We start from the raw sequence: 19521 nt of genomic DNA on the forward strand, positions 1-19521 counted from the left end.
TGGCGTATGGTCAGAGTCGATTTAGAGGGCTACTTAATTAGCAGCAGCGGGTCCAGAAATAACAATAAAATTATTTATAAGGTTGCTAGGGTTAGAGGGTTTTGATATGGAAAGGGTCCAGAGACAGTGGGTTAGGATTAGACCCAGGTCCGAATACTGCGCTATTTTCTCTTACTTTCCTTGAATTTTTTGCATACCTACCTCATTGTGCATTAGCCAATCAGAACGAGATATTGCCAAAATAGAAGAATAATGCTTTGGCAAAATATCACCTGTCTACTTATTTACCGTTGGTTGGTGGTGCTTTTATAATGGTCTTATAGGCCTATGCCAATAGTGGTTTATGAAAATATCTAAATGGGACCTTGAACCCCAGATAGGTTACTGATTACTCTTAGATTTCATGATGTCAGATTTTATGATGTCAATGATCAGGATCTGTTCCAAGGGTAATCTCAAGTGCGTAGAAATTTGATTTTGTAATATTCTCTCGAGTTTCCTGGGCTGAAGGTATCTGTTCTAAGTCTGAAGAGTTGTTTCAGTAATAGTTTATGGTACCGACGATACCCGGTGTAGTTGAACACGTGGTTTAGATAGCTAGAAGATGGAGTACATACCTGAGCATAGACATTCACAGGTGCGCTGTATAGAGTATGTATACTCTCTTAGTGAGGAGAGAGAGAGAGAGGGAGACGGAGTCAGCATTCCACTCATTCAACCTGTCTACTATACCACTGCAGGGACCCGTTCTACAGACAAGTATTAACTCAAACCTTGGAGTAATCGTCAAATGATTACTCCAAGCTCAAACCAGGGTCCATTTTCACAAAAAGGATTAAGGCCTAAATCGATTTATTAAATGAATTTGATGAATTAAGATGAAATTGCATTAAGACATTATTTAAATCGATTTCAAACCGTTTTGTGAAACCGGGCACTGTGAGTGATTCATGCGAGTCATGTGCTACTGAGTCTAGTTTCAGGGGAAAGGATTTGTTCATTCATTCATTGATTCGATTTGGGAGTTAATACTTTTGTGCATCTGGACCCGGTTCCACGGTTGTTGGGTGAGTTTGATATCATCGGAAGTAAACTAATCTTAGCTCTTCCTCTCAAACTTTACCACGAACTGTGGAATAGGGCGGTTCCGGGCCGTTACTGTTTATCTGTTCGACTTAAGTTTGAACCGTTTTTTTTTCGATTTATTTTTCAGTTAAATCTTCATGAACGAATGAGTGGATAGATAAATTTATACGACGGAATTCGTGCGTATTTCTGCGGAGTTGAAACGACATGGCATCCGAAAACAACGTCGTTGATACAAATACCGTCGACTTTCGTTTGATGCGAAAGTTTCTAATCGTCGGCGTCGAAGGCGGCACTTATTTCCCGGGTGAAAAAGCGTTCGTTCGCGAGCACGCGGCTTGTTTCGATCGGTTGATCGCTGACCGACGCGGCGAGGAGGTCGTCGCAGAAATCGTACGTTGCGCTCGCGAGGACTCGGTCGTCGATCGTAAATCGTTGATATTCGCGTTGGCGTCGTGCGCTCGCAACGGCGTCGACCCGAAGACGAAATCTGCCGCGTATAAAGCGCTGCCGTTAATTTGTACGGACGCGAAGCAACTGTTCAGTTTTATCGATTATTGCGAAACGTTGAGCGGACCGACGAGCGGCTGGGGACGCGGACATCGTAACGCTATCGGTAACTGGTATCATTCGTTCGCCGCTGAGGATTTAGCTCGAATCGTCACGAGGAATATCCAGTCAGGAGGATGGTCGCACGTCGACGTGCTGCGTTTGGCTCATGTTCATCCAAAAAATGATGGTAAGAGCAATGTATATATAGTGGAACCTCGTTACAACGATATTTAGGGGACCAGAAAATCCATATACCGGTATATATCCAGTGTGAAATTATTGAAATTGCTCCATTTTGGAGAAAATTTGAGGTTTTAAGTAACCAGTAAATGGTTATTGGCCTACACTAAGTTGTTATAATGAGGTACCATTGGAGTTTGTAGCGAGTCTGACAAAATATGAAAAGTGCTTACCTTTAGAAAACTAGGATTGGCTCTGATTAGTACTTGATTGTCAGGTAAAATCCTGTAAGGGCTGAAAAGTACTTACTTTTTGAACTCAATGTTATCACAGGAAATTTCTATCGACAAATTCTAATGCAGTCTGTCGTCTTTATGTACAAATTCAACTGGGCTAATTATTGTTTTAGAAAAAATTTCGGTTACTTGTCTTTGGCTTCAGGAAATGTGCAGACTTCTGACTTTAAAACCCATGGATACGTAACGTTGAACACCAAGACATAAATAATATGTTATGATGGGTACTATGGGAGCTTAGAGAAATTTGCAGTCAGCGTCTTTAAGATAGAAGTCACTTGTTTATGTGAAAGGGTCAGTAGCCGAGTGGTTCAAGCCGTCAGTTTTTACTTGTTCGAAGGATCTTCTTTGGTCTCTCTTCCACAAAGGAGAAAAACCTTGAACCTGCTTACCCCGAGTGGCTCAGTTGAGGGATGTACCATTGGCTGGTCATTAAATTTGTCGAAGATGTCTCGCCATTGAATTGAACGTTGATTTATGAAGCGAAACTTAACTCATTCCGCAGTCATGTGTTACTTTTTGGGAAGTGAATTCACTTGAAGATGTGTAATGAATCTCGGCTAGTTTGCATAGTTACACAAAATGTATTACACAGGCTTCCAATACAGACATCTAAGAATACTTTCTCCCACTTCAGTAGACTGTTACTCGCGCTATACCAGTAGGCCTACCGTTCTGTGTAAACGCAGACACAATTCTGAATCATATTGTGGGAATTCCAACAATTCTTAGACTTTCTTACGCTGACACATTAGAACTTTCATGCCTTTACTTACAAGTAAAAACAGTTGCATTCATAATAAGATAAAAACCCAAAGAATTTGAAAACAAGAATTTATTTATTCAATCTAAAATATATATAAGACACGACGTTTCGATCTCACCCTAGAGATCATCGTCAGGTGTGATGACGATGATCTCTAGGGTGAGATCGAAACGTCGTGTCTTATATGTATTTTAGATTGAATAAATAAATTCTTGTTTTTAAATTCTTTTAATCTGTAGATAGTGGGTTTTTATCTCATTATCCGTTCACCACGTTTGAGTGTAGTTATCGTTCCAGTTGCATTCATAATCTATTTAAATCGTTAAGCTCTTGATGATCCAGGTCAAAGGAACCCTATGCTGCAATTCTAGCAGACCTCAGAATCTTTTGATAAAATGCTTAGCCATTCGAAGTGGATGGGCGAGGAGAAATTCAACATAGATTTTTTCAGATCAAACTGAATCTTGCAATGTGAAATGGTTATGGGCTTAAATGTTTTAGGCCGATGTTTAAAAGAAAGGAAAGAGCTTCCGAGAAATGCATTTTTATGAGCGGCTACTGATTCTTTTCTACGAAAAAATCAACGATGTAATGAATTATGAATAGAAGATAATATTGGATTCTAATGTTGATGATGTCTGCTCGGTGTATTTTTGATAGCTCATCTGTCTGGAGTTCACTAACGTAATTCACTTCACTTCATTCTCGTAGCTGCTGCTACTGCTGCTGATGCTTGTTGAAATAACTTGTTGAACGACGCTTTAATTTCAATCAGGTGCAGCTTCATCCTTCTCTTCTGATCATAGTTCATCTTAAACCTAGCACTTTTATTGATGTTTGTCTCACATCACCTGGAGTCAGTTGCACAGTCAAGACTAAGATTTAAGACCAGTCTAAGACCATATTAGTTCTATTGCCAATCCCCCATGATATGAGACTATTTTTTGATTAAGTCACCTCGTACTTACTTTTTCCCTTCACTCTTCGTAGAGGCTAGGAACGGCCGCTCGCCATTTTCTCATGTCATTCTCTTTAGCTGATTCCATGAGTAGCCCATATCCTTCTGGTCACTAACAACCTCTGTGTAACCAGGTATAATAGTACTTAGCCCTGGATTTCACAGTGTAGAAGGCATAGTTCATTCTGATCTTGATCATTGATGATGTACCGGGGACGATGGCTAGATTCTAGATTAATTCTGATCCTATGAAAAAGATAGTGTCCAACAACTCTTGGAACTCGTAATGTTTAAACAACAGTTCTTTTATTCTATCAACTGCTTATTGTTGTTTTTTAGCTATTGGACTTGTTCTGATGTATATCGTACGCGGCTACAATGTTGTGAAGAAGCTCATTGAATCCGATGGTCTGTCCAGCGATTTAGACGCCCTTACTAAGTTTCTTACTGACGTCCACACTTTAAAACACTCCCACGATGAACACCAGGTGGCATGTTTAATCACCGAACATAAATTTTCTCTGGAATTTATTCCAACGTGGATGAGCAGATCAAAAGAGGTATGTTGTGACAGCGTTCTCCAGTAGGGGGTTTGAAGGGGTGGCCTTTCTGATGAAAATCAGCCACCCCGTTTGAATATCTGAATATTCAGTTGATTTCAGTATTCCATGCCGATGGTCTTACTGTGCTTACTACGATTATTGTAAAATGGCGGGTTATAGTGTGAAAAATAGCAGATTAAGCGTTACTTTCAGTCTGATGCGTTGTTCTATGACCCAATGTCTCCGTCATTGGGAAATCCATTACTATTCATGAATTCATCGTAAAGAGCTTGTATAATTCTGTGAATATCTGATAACTTAAGATAAACATAAACTAAGATGTTAGTACATGCGAGCTACAGGACTGAATGGTGTGAAGAAATAGTATTCAATGATACGTTACTTATTTTGCTTTAAAGGTTTGGTTATCATTGATACGTATAATGCCTATTTCGGATATGGTTCGTCTGCTTGGAAGAATGTCTTCTATCGGTTTACTGGAACCATTGAGTGATGCGTCGAAAGCAGTTATTGAACGACTTAAAGATGAAAATGCGATACAACGAGAAAAGTAAGTCGATGACTGATGACACGGAGGTTCTGACCGATCAAGGAAAATCAGGGAATTCTGACCTCTTTTTCTTGATTTTGCTGTTGACAAGTGGCACTAGGAACCTTTTGATCAGAAACAGCCCCCACTGAGGATACTTTAATCAGGAAATTGTCTGAGTTTTTAGAAGTTGCTTTTTTACCGATAAACCCGACAAGAATCTATTTCATTTGAATAATTACTCATTTCAGACTTCAGCCTTTCGATTTGCTGATTGCAATGAAAACTTATGAAAGCGGAAAAGGTGATAAAGGAAGAATGAAATGGGCGCCGAACTGCAACGTCCTAGATGCGGTTACTAAAGCATTCTATAATTCAATCAAGGTCAGTCATACTGCGGCTCATTTATGATTTATACAATTTCATTTGTGGAAAGGAAATTAATAATTTATTGTTGTTGTTGGTGCGACGACATCTAAGGTGTGATTATGGTGGAAGGATGTGTATAGACTCATCGTTTTTCTCATACATTCAGTCATTATTCTCCGGGCCTGGTGCGACGTAAGAACCCTCCCTTGCACCTCCCTTTCCCTAACATTGCTACCTGATACTGGGCCTGACAGTTAGACTGCTGATTGGCTTGGATTATCGCGTAACCTGCACAAAATATGAAGAATTTCCTCACGTGCATTAGAGTAGCCTACTCGAATTCATGCAGTGATGACCCATCATTGCTCCAACTGCCCCAGAATTTGCTTGTAGCCTTGGAGAAAATGATTGGTTCCACTAGATCCGAGGCAAGCCTGAAAAACGAAACCACGTATAAAAAGTCTAAAATTGAAAAGTTTATGGAAATTATGATATTTTGCTTTTTGTAGTATTGAAATCAAAAATAAGTTTGAGTTGTTTGTTTTTGTTGTGCAGGTTTTAAAGCCAACGAACCAGCGATATTTACTAGCAGTTGATGTGAGCGGTTCGATGGCGTACGGAAGTGTAAACGGATGTCACGCTCTGTCTCCAGCGGTTACCGCCGCAGCATTATCTATGACCATCGCTCGCACGGAGAAAGACTATCAGATGGTTGCATTTTCCACCGGTAAACTAAAGGTTTTATGTATTCTATGGCAACAGAGTCTTCTTAGTTAAACAAATTGACACATTGAAGAGAATTGTAAGAAGTTAAGCTCATTGTTGATACGGCAGTAAACCTTGCCTAATTCAGCTCCTGTTTTGTTTGTCTGCATTAGGTGAGGCTTTACTGCCAAAACCTTTTAACAAAAATACAATTTTTTTAAACGCGTTGTTTTAGGAATCACTCCTGTGAAATTGACTCCTGAAATGGATCTTCTTGACGTTTGTAAAGAAATAGCTGAGGTATGACATCGTTATAGTAGTTATCAGCGTTCTGCCCGACCCCGCCTCCCCCTATGCACCAGCGAGTTTCTCTAACTTAATCAGGGCTGGTTTTCATAGATGTGGAAGAAAAATAGTCTCTGGGAACATTTTTAAATTTGTCGGTTATTACCATGGTTTCTCATTGTAACTACGGTGGTTGTTACCCAGATTGAGGATTTATCCCTAGGGATAACTTTGATACTCAGTCTATGAAACCAGGCCCTGGTGTATAGTTAGTTTAATCAATCTATTAAATGATTAGGAGCCTCTGATTCTCTGATACACAACTCTTACACTAGATATATTAGATGTTAATCTCTCTGCAGATACCGACTGGTGGTACGGATTGTGCTTTGCCGATATTGTGGGCGATGGAGCAGAAGAAATCGGTCGATGTGTTTATAGTGCTCACTGATTGTGAAACGTTAGCTGGACAAATTCATCCCGTTCAAGCTTTACAACAATACAGACACATTCTCAATATCCAGAATTCCAAGTAAGCATTCAATCGCAGAACATGTTATGAGCGACAATCGGTAGAATTAATTCCTGTTGAACAACAGCTCATTGATTACTGTATTTGTCCACTAGGGGGTGTTGAATATTGAAATTGTCAGTTTGTCAAGCATTTTTCATCCAAGTTGGCATGGTAGACTCTTAGTTCTACTAATTTACTGACTGGAAAACTGGGAATCAGAAAAATCTAGAAGAAATCAAGGAAAACTGGTGGAATTTTATGAATTTTGCATGGACACCTTGAAAACTGAGAAAATTTGGATATGCTGGATTCATAAGCAATGATTGAATAAATCGTAACATTTTAAACCAAGAAATTCCTCGCATTCGCGTAGGGAATTTTGTGTAATCACATAGAAAAATCTGGGAGAAGTCGAGGGAATTGTTAATAGGTGAAAATCGACCGCCCCTTTATTACTAGTGACATTTATTTTGCAGGCTGATTATCTGCGCTTTGACGAGTGGTGGATTTACTATAGCGGACCCTATGGACCATGGCATGTTAGACGTAGCTGGCTTCGACATTGGGGCCGCGAAAGTTATACGCAGTTTCATCGAAAGAAATCACTAGAATTCAATCATCCGCGGTCGGCCACTGTGATCAATAACATTCCTGACGACAGTGTGTTTTCAGTGTTTCTATTGTCGAACACAACGACATTAAACTAGACCTGTTCTAATCTGGGCCGGTTCTACAGTTCGGTGTCAAATATGACTCTGCTCAGGGTCCCTACGACTCCTTGATTCCTTAAACACTCCTTCCTTAACAGAAAATGCTTTTGAAGGTGCTTGAGGTCCTTTGATTCGAGCAAAATGCCCGAAACTCCTTAAATTTTGTGAAATACGTAATTAGAAATGTTTTTAGTTGTACAGATCATTACACCGGCCTCAATCAGTACATTTGGGACCAGGATTTGTTTTTACCCAATTAGGCAGTTACCAAATTAGAAACCAAGTTTAGTTAGTTTAAAGGATTTAAATGTGCTTGCAAAACCACTGAATTAGTGGTTTAACTTCCTCTAAATTGGAAATTTTCTCCTTTAAAACTCCTTGTATTCATGGAATTACCGATCTGTAGGGACCCTGAATTTGTATAGTTTGATAATTTCACTGATTCTGTACTCGGTATCTATAAAACTGTCAAAAAGGTGAAATATTTACAGTTTCATTGCTACCGAGTTCGGCATATCTAGTTTACTATAGAACTTGTTAGTCAAATTCTAAACACACAACACTATGGAACCGTGTACTGGTGTGTTCTATGTTCTCTGATTTGACGAAGAACAGCTATTATACTGGCCTTTTTAACCAGCATGTATAGCAGGACCTGGTAAATTACGACTTTTTCGAATAAACTTTAAAAGAAAAATTGAAATGGAATTCTTGTAGCACCTAGCCCGTGATACATGGTTGTATAAAAGTTTATAAATCTCAATTATGGAGATAAGTTTTGAGATGAGTTTTTGATTTTCATTGAAGACTAAATGTTCCTTTTGTTGCTAATAACAGTAGGGGATCATATTACATGGATGTGTAGTTATGAATCTCGGCTTGTATGGGGAAGGAGGTGGGAGGTATTGAGCCGGGGGGGGGGGGGGGTATTATACCTCGAGGAACAGATGTAGATCGTGATTACAGAGCGTTGTCAATCTCGAGTCTCACAGCTGTTAGTTCTATAGTCTCTACCAAAATAGAGAAATCCCGTTACCGTAAACCTCACTTAACTCGGGACAAAAACTGGCATCGGCAAAATTAGCGAGTTTAAACATCGGCGATATAAGATATGAAATTAGAAAATGATTTTTGTCCGTGTTACGTGGGCGAGAGGTTTACAGTATATATGTATATTCCTCGGGGAAAATTACGTCTTTGTCCTTGGCAACTTTTCGTGTTTTGAGTTGAGTCTTTCGAGGTTGTCTGTTGATTTATCCGATAACGACTGTTCAGCCTTTTATGGGCTGTAATATCGGTACGGAACATCTGATGATAAGGCGATCAGGTTGCTCGGGGCGTGAATGCTAAGTTTTAAAGATAGTGTGTTGATACTAGTCGGCGTTTAGTAAAACGTTTCAATTTTATCCGAAAAAAATGCATTAATTTATTGAGTCTTTGTTCTTTTTCTATTTTTTATACACCGTCAACATTTATTGCCGTATTAAAACTCGATATATTCGATGAAAAATCGTTCATTATTTACAGAGTACATGTATGTATACGGACTACCAGGATTGCTTTTAGTGAGCTTTACGCTGTACCTTAGGTTTGCAGCGGCGCATTTTCCACGAATTTTCGAAAAATGTAAATCTAGATTTGTCCAAATTCGTCGCTTCGACCAATATTTGTGCCATCATCAGTTAACAAAATTATGTCATCAATCGTGAAAATAGGGATGATTGGCCCTTTAATTTATTACATTGATTTTAATTTGATTGGATGCTTATTTGGCGCGCCTTACGAACCCGCTAGACCTACCGGGAACTAAACGTTGGGTTTGATATTAGAAATCGGAAATCGAGGTACAGTTGGTCGATAGGTCAAATTAACCGAATCTGTCCGTGATAATCTTGGTGGAATGGAGTGAATAGATTTGTTATTTTCGCTGTATTCGTGGCGTGATATTTTCGCTGTATTCGTGGCGTGTTTGAAATAATCAGTAGTTTGTCTCGGATTGTCATAGCGTGTAGTGTATATAGAATACATATGACCGCTTCCTCTCGTCGGCTGTTATAAACCGTCGTCTAACAAATATTCATAGAATGAATTCAAACGATACAGAATATTATATTCTATGAATCTTTGCCAGTACGATATATATTCATTCATGCTTTGTACAAATCTATATACATATAATATATCAAACTAAATTTAAGAAAAATAAATATTTACAAGCACATTTGACAGTGAAAGTCTTTTCTTCGAGTGGTTTTTTGTTTTTAGAATGGAGGACCGAGGTTTACATCGTGGGCGACGAGTCTGAACGAAAGGTAGCCACGCTGAAGGAAGTGGGTTCACCATCTCGGTTGGATTCGCCAAGAAAACACCCGAAGCCTTCAGTTCCAACCAAGTTCAACCCATCCGCATATTTCTCCGACTCACGGGTTTGTTCTGAGAGGATGATAATTATTGTCAAATTTGCCGGTTGACAAAACGGGCACCCGCCAATGAGACCCACAATTAGATTTAGAAGTGAAGCCCGCAAGATCTATCCATTTCTCTAATACTCCTAACAAGGGAACCCATTCATCGTCGGTGACTATCCCTCCATCAGGCCCGTGCGGTTTCAAAATTCCGGGTTAAGATTGGTTATCGAAAAAAATCATATTCAATATCTGTATTTTCAATAGGAAAGTGCCCTTTTTCTTGAAATTGAACTGCCACTCAACAAAGTTCAGCGCGGGCCTATGCATCCCGTTTTGATCCATATATCCCGTTTTTCTATGTGGCCTTTTCCTGCGACGGAAATTCACGTGACGTGTCATATTTAATGCGGAGTCGTCAATTAGCGCGCAGTGCGCGTGGTCGCACGTATTTACACAATCCATGGACTCTGTGAAAGAGACAGAGAGAGAGTTACAGTGACGAGTAAACCACATAAATTTACCGCCAACAGTTTCACGTTTTATTACAGATGACGCGTTGTAGCCGGCAATGGAAACAGATCAGACGTTTGAATGATAATAATAACCAATCCGGCCATACTAACCATCCGGTACGTGTCATAGCAACTGGCAGCAATATATTCACCGAACCGGTAACACGTTTATGTTTCATTGAAATCAGTCCCTGGTGTCAGCCGTGGCACGCGAGTACACTCGGCACAGATTTTCCGCAATATTAATCAAGTCCATCATCGCGGTTGATTAGATTAACAATTCTGAACTTTTGACTCAGTTTGATGCCGAGTATTATGAATACATTTCTCAAGTTGGACTGTATCTACGTTTTGGTCCCTCGTATTTTGTAACTTCGCCCCCAACGATTTCGGATATTTCGATCGTTTGTTGAATTCAGACCCAGTTCAAGGAGGATATTTCTTATTCTATATGGTTGAGTGGACAGGCCGGTGGATCGGGAAGCGCGGACATCATGTGGAATCCGTATTTGGTAACTTTGTTTCTGATAGTCAGCGCCAGTCGCAGTCAACAAGGTGTTTGTGCAGTTCGTAATAATTCGGCATTTAACGTTTTCCTTGGTAAGTGTGAATTCAGGCAAGAATCGATATAACCGGCATCTCGCGTTTCAAACTCGCTGTTAATTTTGCGGTTAATTAAATTCTTTTCAGCAATTGACTCGAAAATAAATAAAGAGTTCTTATACAGTCACAGTTCATTAATACTACTGCTCTCTTGATAACGCCAGAGAACAAACTCGATCAATTTAACTCAAACTCATAAAAATAAACTCGAAAATACCATTATTCAAAACGCCATATTTTTGTCGGTCGCAACAGCGGCTTTATAAAAGGACTCTTACTGTATTAGCGTATATATCAGAGATTAAAACACAAGGCTATCGTACCCAGTTCAACTAGAAAACGATATTACAGTTACACGTCCAGTCTGATCAATTGTTTTTATCCAAGGCATTTCCTCTTCCTTAAATCGCATTGTGGTGACTTCTAAAATCATGAAATCGACATAACATATCCATACATCAAAATCAGCAGATGTCGAACAATTGCGAACATAATCTATTGTATATCTAGCAATTCTAAATTAACTGGAATTTAAATTTGTTTCTATATATATATATATATATATATATATATATATATATATATATATATAACATCAAAGAGCTCTGAATATGTATTACTGAGTCGAATACCAGCCGCTGTTGCGTCAGGTGTCGACTTTACAAAACCGGAGTTTTCGTATAAACGCCAAAATATTCTGGTCATACTTTTGAATTAAGGTTCTATTTACCTAAACACGGCAACCGTACTTGAATTTTGTTCGACTCATCAGTAAAAAGAGTCTTTTCGCCGGACCGAATTAGAATGTTATCATACTGGTTAGAAAATCGTGCCGTGTGATCTGCGACCGGACGCCGTTGATTAATTCATTTCCACAATTAGCATCAAAAATTCATAAATACATGATTAATAGTGGGTATTGATGGCGCGGGATGAGATCAGATAAAACGGGTCCTGTCGCGTTCATCCAATGTATTCACATCACTAATGAACGCTTGCTATAGTTGGAAATCATTCATTACAGGACCGATTTCATACTCAGGGGACCTATTTGATAATAAATCACTGATTTGTTGCTATAGGTTGTATCGTTAACTACGGGTCGCGGGATAACGGGACCAGCGTAGAATGCATTTTACGGAACGACTTAATATTCGATTAATGTACCATTAATGTTGTAACCATGACTAATTATAAATAATCTTCGAAACGGCCCCTTGTTCCGTAGATGCGGGTTTGATTTGACTATCGTGTGTAATCTTTTAAATCTCTACTGCGGAAGTGGTCACCTTGACCTTTTTCAACTGAAACGTTCGGTTTGACCGAATTATGCCGAGGTACGACCATCGACTTCGGAAATGTTCGGAAAACGCCTGTTCATCTAATAAAGACAAATTTAACGGGCATTTTTCTTGCAACGAGATAGATTCCTTTTTCGATTACGGCGTTGACCACCTTTGGATAAACATCTCTAAACAGATATTTTCCGACATATTCAGTTGCAGATGACGCAGATGATGATGTCGCTTCTCTGGTTACTCCTATTCGCCCGTTGCTGAAATGCGTCGACGATCTACCACGTGACATGCAGACAGTTTTCAGCGAAATGATGAATAAATTAAACATCACGATCAACGTTGAACGATTGCGACTTGAAGACGGGCATTTTGATTTATTTTCGAAGCGTACGTTCTTAAAGCCCAACAACACACATTTCGTAGGGAAACACGAACACACAGAAACACACGTAAACATGTTTCTGTCTCCTGTTTTCCTTGTTTCTCTGCGTCGTGTGCGTTGGTCTTTTAACCCATCAACCATTATATAATTGAGTAGGCCATAATAGATAACATATACCCACGTATAAATCATTTAAAACCTAACGAACGACTAACCACTAATTAGGCCGGGAAAACAGCAAAGCAGTGATAGCGTGTTTTCTGTATGGGTTACAGCCGAGAAAAATAAATTTCTATGATATATGAGTCTAGGTTGCATCCAAACTTTTAGCTTAGATCCAAAGTTTTGAAAGTGCAAATTCGGGATTCGATCCAGCGCCCATTCGTGTATCAAGCCGGCGCCCTTACCACTGGACAAAGTAATCTTGTTGTCTACGCTGCAATTGTATTTACTAAATTATTATGTTATATCGTACCCGGTATATAGGGTTTTTAGGTCCAATATATTTCTACGAAGATCTATCTAATCATCTCTGAAAAAGTAAGAATAATACGATGCGAAACAAATTCTGAAAATATGATTTCAATTTTAGTTTGTAAAGCGTCGAAAAATGGAAGTCTAGTGGTGATGTCACACTTAAGTTGTGAGAAGTTACATACACTGATGCCGATTACCAATGATTTGCCTTTGTTTCACATTTCGGCCGTGTCCAGTCCGTGTTTAGAAGCAATTCCACCGTCTAATGGTGTCGCCATACTTCCGTTCCCGATCGTGCATCCATACGAGATCCTGATGCAGATTATTGTGCGGAACAGTTGGAAAAAGCTGATCATATTTCACGACGATTACAACAGTAAATATTGTTCATGAATGCATCGATTGATTATCAAATAATCGACCCTTCAATCAGTCAATCAATCAATCAAATGTATCAAATTTTGATACATTTATTCGATTGATTGACCGATTGAAGGGTCGATTGGCTGGCCGATTGGCTGACTGGTTGATTGAATGATTGATTGATTTGATGAGAGGTGGATTCGATTTATCAATTGATCGATTGATTGAACAGTTGTCCGATTAAAGGGTGCATTGATTGTTTAATCGTTTAATTAATTGACTGGCTGACTGGTTATAGATTTATAGATCGAATGAAGTGTGGATTCGATAGATCAAATTGATTCATTTTAGAATTTGGTCTTATTGTTTGGTCGTATTTTCTTTTCTCTTAGGATTGGTCGCCAAGATAATCACGAATTTGATGAAACGATCGATAAAGATATCGGTTCTGAAAGTAAAAGGCGATTTGCGCGATATAGAGCCGTACTTGGAACGAATAACGGCGGACGAAAAAACGTATGACGTCATCATTCCGTTCCTGGTTCTATGCAACACGACGAACGCGATGCAGTTGATAAATCAGGTTGGATTTACTGAAAGAAACTACCGCATTATTTTCTTAGATGAATGTGCAGGTTTTCTATTGATATCTCGGACGATTGTCTAAGGCGGTAGTAATAGCCCGTACACTCAGATAGTGGGAATAGATGATCAAATTAAATATGTACTTCATTAAGATTTGAAGGGCTTAAAACGGAATTTATTGATCAAAAAGAATTAAAATCATCAGTTAAAGGCACGACGTTTCGTCATCGTCAAATAGATTTAGATGATGAAAGCTCCCACAATTGGTGACATTTTGTGTCTATCAGTGTTTCGACATCAGAATCTTTGAGCTTTCTATTTCTCCTTCTATCTATTTCTCTTTCTATCTATTTGCAGCCGATACTACGTCGCGCCCGCGAGGAACACATGTGGATCGTTTACCATCCTCAGCTAGACTTAGAACGCCTTTCGACGGTTCTGATTCCCGAGGATAATGTGGCGACCATATCAACGAATCCGCTATTAACTAATCGAAAAAATATACAGGTAAAAAACATTCAAAATAAAGCCGCAAAGCAGCGATAACGGGTTTTCTGCCTAGAAGTATCATTAATACGATAACCTTTAGTAATTATGAACAGAAATGTTTACCGTCGGGTATTCGAACCTGACATGGCTGGTCACTACGTCAATGTGTTTTTTTTTGTTACATCACAGTATGACGAATTCGAACAAGCACTGTGAGGCTATTCAATAAAAATAACTTTAATTGACGTGCATCGGATTCAAACCCACGACGGCGGGCGGAACTTTCGAATTTGTTTGAGTGGAAACCAAGTTATATTTCAATGGAATTCGAACCCAATAGTGACTGTCACTGTCGGACATAAAAAAACTTTTTGAAATATTTTCATATTCTGAAATCGGAAACGAATCCATTGAAATCTGTGTTGAAAATGTAAATCTTTTATTCAAACGAGTTCCTAGTTCTCTACGAAACGTAATATACTCAGAACACGGTATTATACAACATTTGACATTTGACATTTGTTTGACGATTCGATAGATTAAACTTAGAAGTTGCTGAAGCCATTAGCGCTATTGCCATCTGTATACAATCAACTAGCCTTGCATTATCACCGAGTAGCATTATAACTGTTATATAGTAATACGAATTATTTATTAACCATTCAATTCGCTATTTAATTTTAGAAATAAATAATTGAATATGTAAATAGTTTTAACGCTCTGTGTCGACGTACAGTATACGTTGTGGAACTGACTAATACAACGAAAACAGTATTCGGTATCTCGTTCCAGAGTCTGACACCCGAAGACTTTACGACGAAGCCATGTCACGTTGGTGACTATCGGCTTTACTTTGATAAGAATGTCGACTGTCGACGAACAGTAACCTACACGTTGGTGACTATCGGCTTTACTTTGATAAGAATGTCGACTGTCGACGAACAGTAACCTACACGTTGGTGACTATCGGCTTTACTTTGATAAGAATGTCGACTGTCGACGAACAGTAACCTACACGTTGGTGACTATCGGCTTTACTTTGATAAGAATGTCGACTGTCGACGAACAGTAACCTACCGGCTACACCCAGGCGTTCATTCTGCCTTAATAATACAACGACAGTCACACTATAGTCCAAACTTCTATCTATTCAAGCTCCTTTTAGACCAATACAAACAATTCCTTAGTTTCTACAGGCCCCTCCAGGTCTAATTTACTGTATTTTGTATTATGCTTTGTACACTATGCTGTAAATTATATTTGAAAAATAAAGTGTTCAAATCAAATCAAATCAAATATTATTCTTACAAGCAATACCTAAGACCCTGGGCAGGTATCAGAACAATATTTATAAAGCCTTTAATACACGCGTATTACTTAAGACCCTGGGGACGAACTGAGGGGTCAATCAAAACCAAGACACTTTAAATCTGCGAGTATTGGGGGTTACGCAAAATCCTAGAACATTTGGTAGAAATCTATGGAAAAGCAGAAAACCCTAGATATTGTCACTGTCGATGTCAAAGGTACCGCCGAATATACTTTACAGTAGACTCCGTTTAAATGAAGTCGCGTGTCCCCGAATAGAACGCGACAAATCTTCTTCCTACAATTCATCAATCCGCGTCGTACCTCGGATTGAGAATTCGACGAGAAAAGCGGACTCTACTTATACTGCAGTTTCAAACGTGCAGCGACTTGTGCAAATCTATTGTGTAAATTTGGTGTTAAATCGACGAATTAATGTCATAGATCAGGGATTAATAAACTGATTTTATATTCAAGGTGGCCGTCAATGTGGTACTGAAAGCGCTTCTGAAAGTGCAGTCCAATCTGACGACCACTGACGCGCACGTCAGCGAAATCTGTGGATCGAGTCTTACAGCACAGTCCAGAGACGAGTTTAAAAAATCAGTGGAGGTGAGCGATGACTTATTGCATCATTATTTTTCTAAGTTGTTCATTTTTAATCTTTTTGTCTATGAAAATAATAATTAAATAACGTTTCTGTTTGTTCTAATAATAATTATAATGATAGTTAAGTAACGTTTCTGTTTGTTATACGGTAGACTACGTTAATCCCGAAAAATCTATTTCTGAAATCTATCAGGGATTTCTAGGAGATACATCCAAGTTGCTCGCGAAGAGTAACGAGACGCAGTATTCGGTGATTTCGTTCGATGGATACAGTAGAACCTGGCAGAGAGTAGCTGAATGGAACTCCGGTGATACGGTAGTCCTTCTGGCCGATAGTATATTCCCGAATATCAACCGAGGATACCATGGCCGTAAATTTAGAGTGACGACTTTGGCGGTAATTATTGACACAGACAGGAACCACTCGGTTCATGTTGTACATCGACAGTTTAAAATCCATTCTTGCAGTAAAAATGAAAAAAATGGAGTCGGAAACCTTCTTTTTGAGTTAGAAGTTAGTTCAACGTTTCGACCATATGCTAATAGTTATCTTCCCTTGCAACTGCTATTGATGTAAATTATAAGATATAGTAATCCGGAACAAAAATACTAATTACACATTCTAATGTTTGATCAACTTCTTTGCTGTGGATTGTTTGTTTATCAAGGACTCGTTTTTTTATTCTAAGTGTGCGATTTTATATAAATTGACGATGAATTTCATTAGTAAATTTGAAATTAGTAAAAAAAAAAACAATTACTCGAACGTTTAAATACTTGTGAACTTCTTTTGTAGTACACGTTCTTTCAAAAGAAGATGGACATTAACGGAACCGTTGTTTGGGACGGTTTAACATTCGAGATTCTGAACGAATTGGCCAGGGCGTTGAATTTCACGTGAGCAAATCTTCCATTTCGAAATCTGTGGCATTTTATTTCGAAATCTGTGACTTCACACGGAGTGCTGTGATTTTGTTCGAATATTTCAAAATGAATCGTAATGATGAACAATGGAATGTCACACGAGTAGACCCCCCTCCCTTACTCTGTAGCGTCGGGACCGTAAATATCTCATCGGAATTATAGTTAAGAAGCTTTTGAAGGTTTTTACATATAAATGGTCGTAAAAAGACTTGAGCGATTTCCCGAGTTTACCAGTATCGAGTAAGAGGAGCCGACTGAAAGGCGTGGGGTGCTGAGAACCAGCCACTTTTATAACTACTGGGTGAAGGGTGAGCTATTGCTACATTCAGTATATGCTATATCACAAATATAAACATGTTATGTAGGTATGAAGTGAATGAACCGAAGGATGGTAAATGGGGTATGGAGTTAAGCGATGGTACGTGGGATGGCATGATAGCGGAATTGATAAACGGGGTATGTGTGTCTAACAGTCGTTTTTCGTCTTCGTAAAAATCTCGATGTCAACCTAAATTAAAAAGAAAACACCCTTCCGAATAAACAGAAGATCGTCCCTATAACTCTTTTGCTTATGAATTTTGTTGTTTTAGACGCATGATCTTGCGGCTTCTGTTTTCGCCGTTAACGTCGAGCGTCGTAAAGTGTTAGACTTTACGAGCGGGGTTTTCCAAGACCAGTCGGTAATCGTGGTCAAGGATCCGGGCGAAGAGAGCAAAGCGTTGCTGTATCTGAAGCCGTACAGGTGGCCGGTGTGGATCGGTATCGTGGCCGCAGGATTCATTGTCGGTCCGATACAGTGGGCGTTCGCGAGAATTACTCCGTTCTACGATAAAGCGTTCAGAGATAAACACAGAAACAAGGAGTTGTTTGACGTCCGGTGCTGTTGGTGGCAGCTTTACGGTGTATTTCTAAGTCAAGGTTTGTCCGGTCTACTCGGTTCCTTCCTAAGACCAGTCTGACGCCATCTTTGTCCTATATCCAATCTAGCGTGTAACTATGATCTCTAAAGAGTCCTTGGTATAAAAAGTCTTATGACTGCTTTTGGATGATGTCACGACCGTGCAACATGAAATAGAATCCAGTCCGCCCAAGTAGTTCACATATTTATCATTTTTACGACATTTCATATGGTTTATTTTTCCTCTCTCTTCAGGAACCTATTTGTTACCCACATCTCAGTCGGGTCGATGCGTTCTGGCGTTTTGGTTCTTGTTTTGTATAGTAGTCGTCGCTACATACACGGGGAATCTAATTTCATTCCTGGCCGTGCGAACTGTTGATCTGAAATTCCGAAATATGGCTGAAATGGTAGAGCAAACTGACATGCAGTGGGGCACGATCACCAGTACAGCTCTCGTTATGTTGTTCAAGGTAAAAATCAAGTCTACGAGCACGTGTCTATTCAGAAACAAATACTCCAAGGGACAGAATTTAATCTAAAGACTTGTAGAGCAAAATTAGGGCTTATTTTCTGCTTTTATCAATAGGAATTATGTTTTATACATATACAATAATAATGGGCCATGGGGACCCGCAAATTAGCTATCCCACCATTTTATTTCCGATTAGTTAGTTTTCAATGAACTTTTCAACTGGACTCCCGAATTCATACATATACACAGCACCCGCCACATACATTCATTCATCTACCCAGGTATAGTTTTCATTAACATTCATTCATTCAAGAAAAGTTCACTCAGTTTCAATTGAAATGTCGAAACAATGGAACGCAGAAGACCAACTATCTACTAGCAAACCTGGCGGGTCCTCGCCTGCCATACGTGGAATCCTCGATTGCCACAGTAGCACTGCGGCTATTTCATTACGTAACGCATTTTCATTTTTTCTTTTAGAACTCTAAACTTGATTTATACAAAAAAGTTTGGGCTGGTATGGAAAACAGCGACTCATTATTTCAGGATTACGACGATGCCGTCAACAAAGTGAAAACAGGTTTGGATTGAGGAGCATTTTTATATTTTTGTATCAAGTAAAACAGAAGCGAATTTTTCACGTAAATATTTACCATTTTTTCAGGTGATTACGCCTT

The 19521-nt window shown here is 39.1% G+C and overlaps 2 protein-coding genes across 2 annotated transcripts; both read left to right on the forward strand.

The window, feature by feature from the left end:
- The first annotated feature begins 212 nt into the window (after window positions 1–212).
- On the forward strand, window positions 213–8396 carry LOC141908339 (RNA-binding protein RO60-like). Its single transcript, XM_074798348.1, has 9 exons — window positions 213–759; window positions 1214–1825; window positions 4178–4398; window positions 4800–4951; window positions 5182–5314; window positions 5855–6026; window positions 6240–6304; window positions 6652–6821; window positions 7280–8396. The coding sequence occupies exons 2-9, from the start codon at window positions 1294–1296 to the stop codon at window positions 7410–7412; spliced, it is 1578 nt and encodes a 525-aa protein (XP_074654449.1). The 5' UTR covers window positions 213–759; window positions 1214–1293; the 3' UTR covers window positions 7413–8396.
- Window positions 8397–17664: 9268 nt separating this feature from the next.
- LOC141909257 (glutamate receptor-like) lies at window positions 17665–19435 on the forward strand. Its single transcript, XM_074799647.1, has 5 exons — window positions 17665–17711; window positions 17837–17927; window positions 18062–18389; window positions 18625–18842; window positions 19325–19435. Exons 1-5 carry the CDS (start codon window positions 17665–17667, stop codon window positions 19433–19435), a joined length of 795 nt encoding a protein of 264 aa, XP_074655748.1.
- Window positions 19436–19521: the final 86 nt, after the last annotated feature.

Source organism: Tubulanus polymorphus, chromosome 7 (assembly GCF_964204645.1).
Source record: "Tubulanus polymorphus chromosome 7, tnTubPoly1.2, whole genome shotgun sequence".
Taxonomy (NCBI): domain Eukaryota; kingdom Metazoa; phylum Nemertea; class Palaeonemertea; order Tubulaniformes; family Tubulanidae; genus Tubulanus; species Tubulanus polymorphus.

Excerpts from the sequence above, each read along its gene's own strand:
- LOC141908339 (XM_074798348.1), top strand. The coding sequence starts at position 1,294 with ATGGCATCCGAAAACAACGTCGTTGATACAAATACCGTCGACTTTCGT. Across the intron at positions 4,952-5,181 it reads AATGCGATACAACGAGAAAA|ACTTCAGCCTTTCGATTTGC; the intron begins GTAAGTCGATGA and ends TACTCATTTCAG. Across the intron at positions 6,822-7,279 it reads CTCAATATCCAGAATTCCAA|GCTGATTATCTGCGCTTTGA; the intron begins GTAAGCATTCAA and ends TTTATTTTGCAG.
- LOC141909257 (XM_074799647.1), top strand. The coding sequence starts at position 17,665 with ATGGTCGTAAAAAGACTTGAGCGATTTCCCGAGTTTACCAGTATCGA. Across the intron at positions 17,712-17,836 it reads CCCGAGTTTACCAGTATCGA|GTATGAAGTGAATGAACCGA; the intron begins GTAAGAGGAGCC and ends CATGTTATGTAG. Across the intron at positions 18,390-18,624 it reads CGGTGTATTTCTAAGTCAAG|GAACCTATTTGTTACCCACA; the intron begins GTTTGTCCGGTC and ends CTCTCTCTTCAG.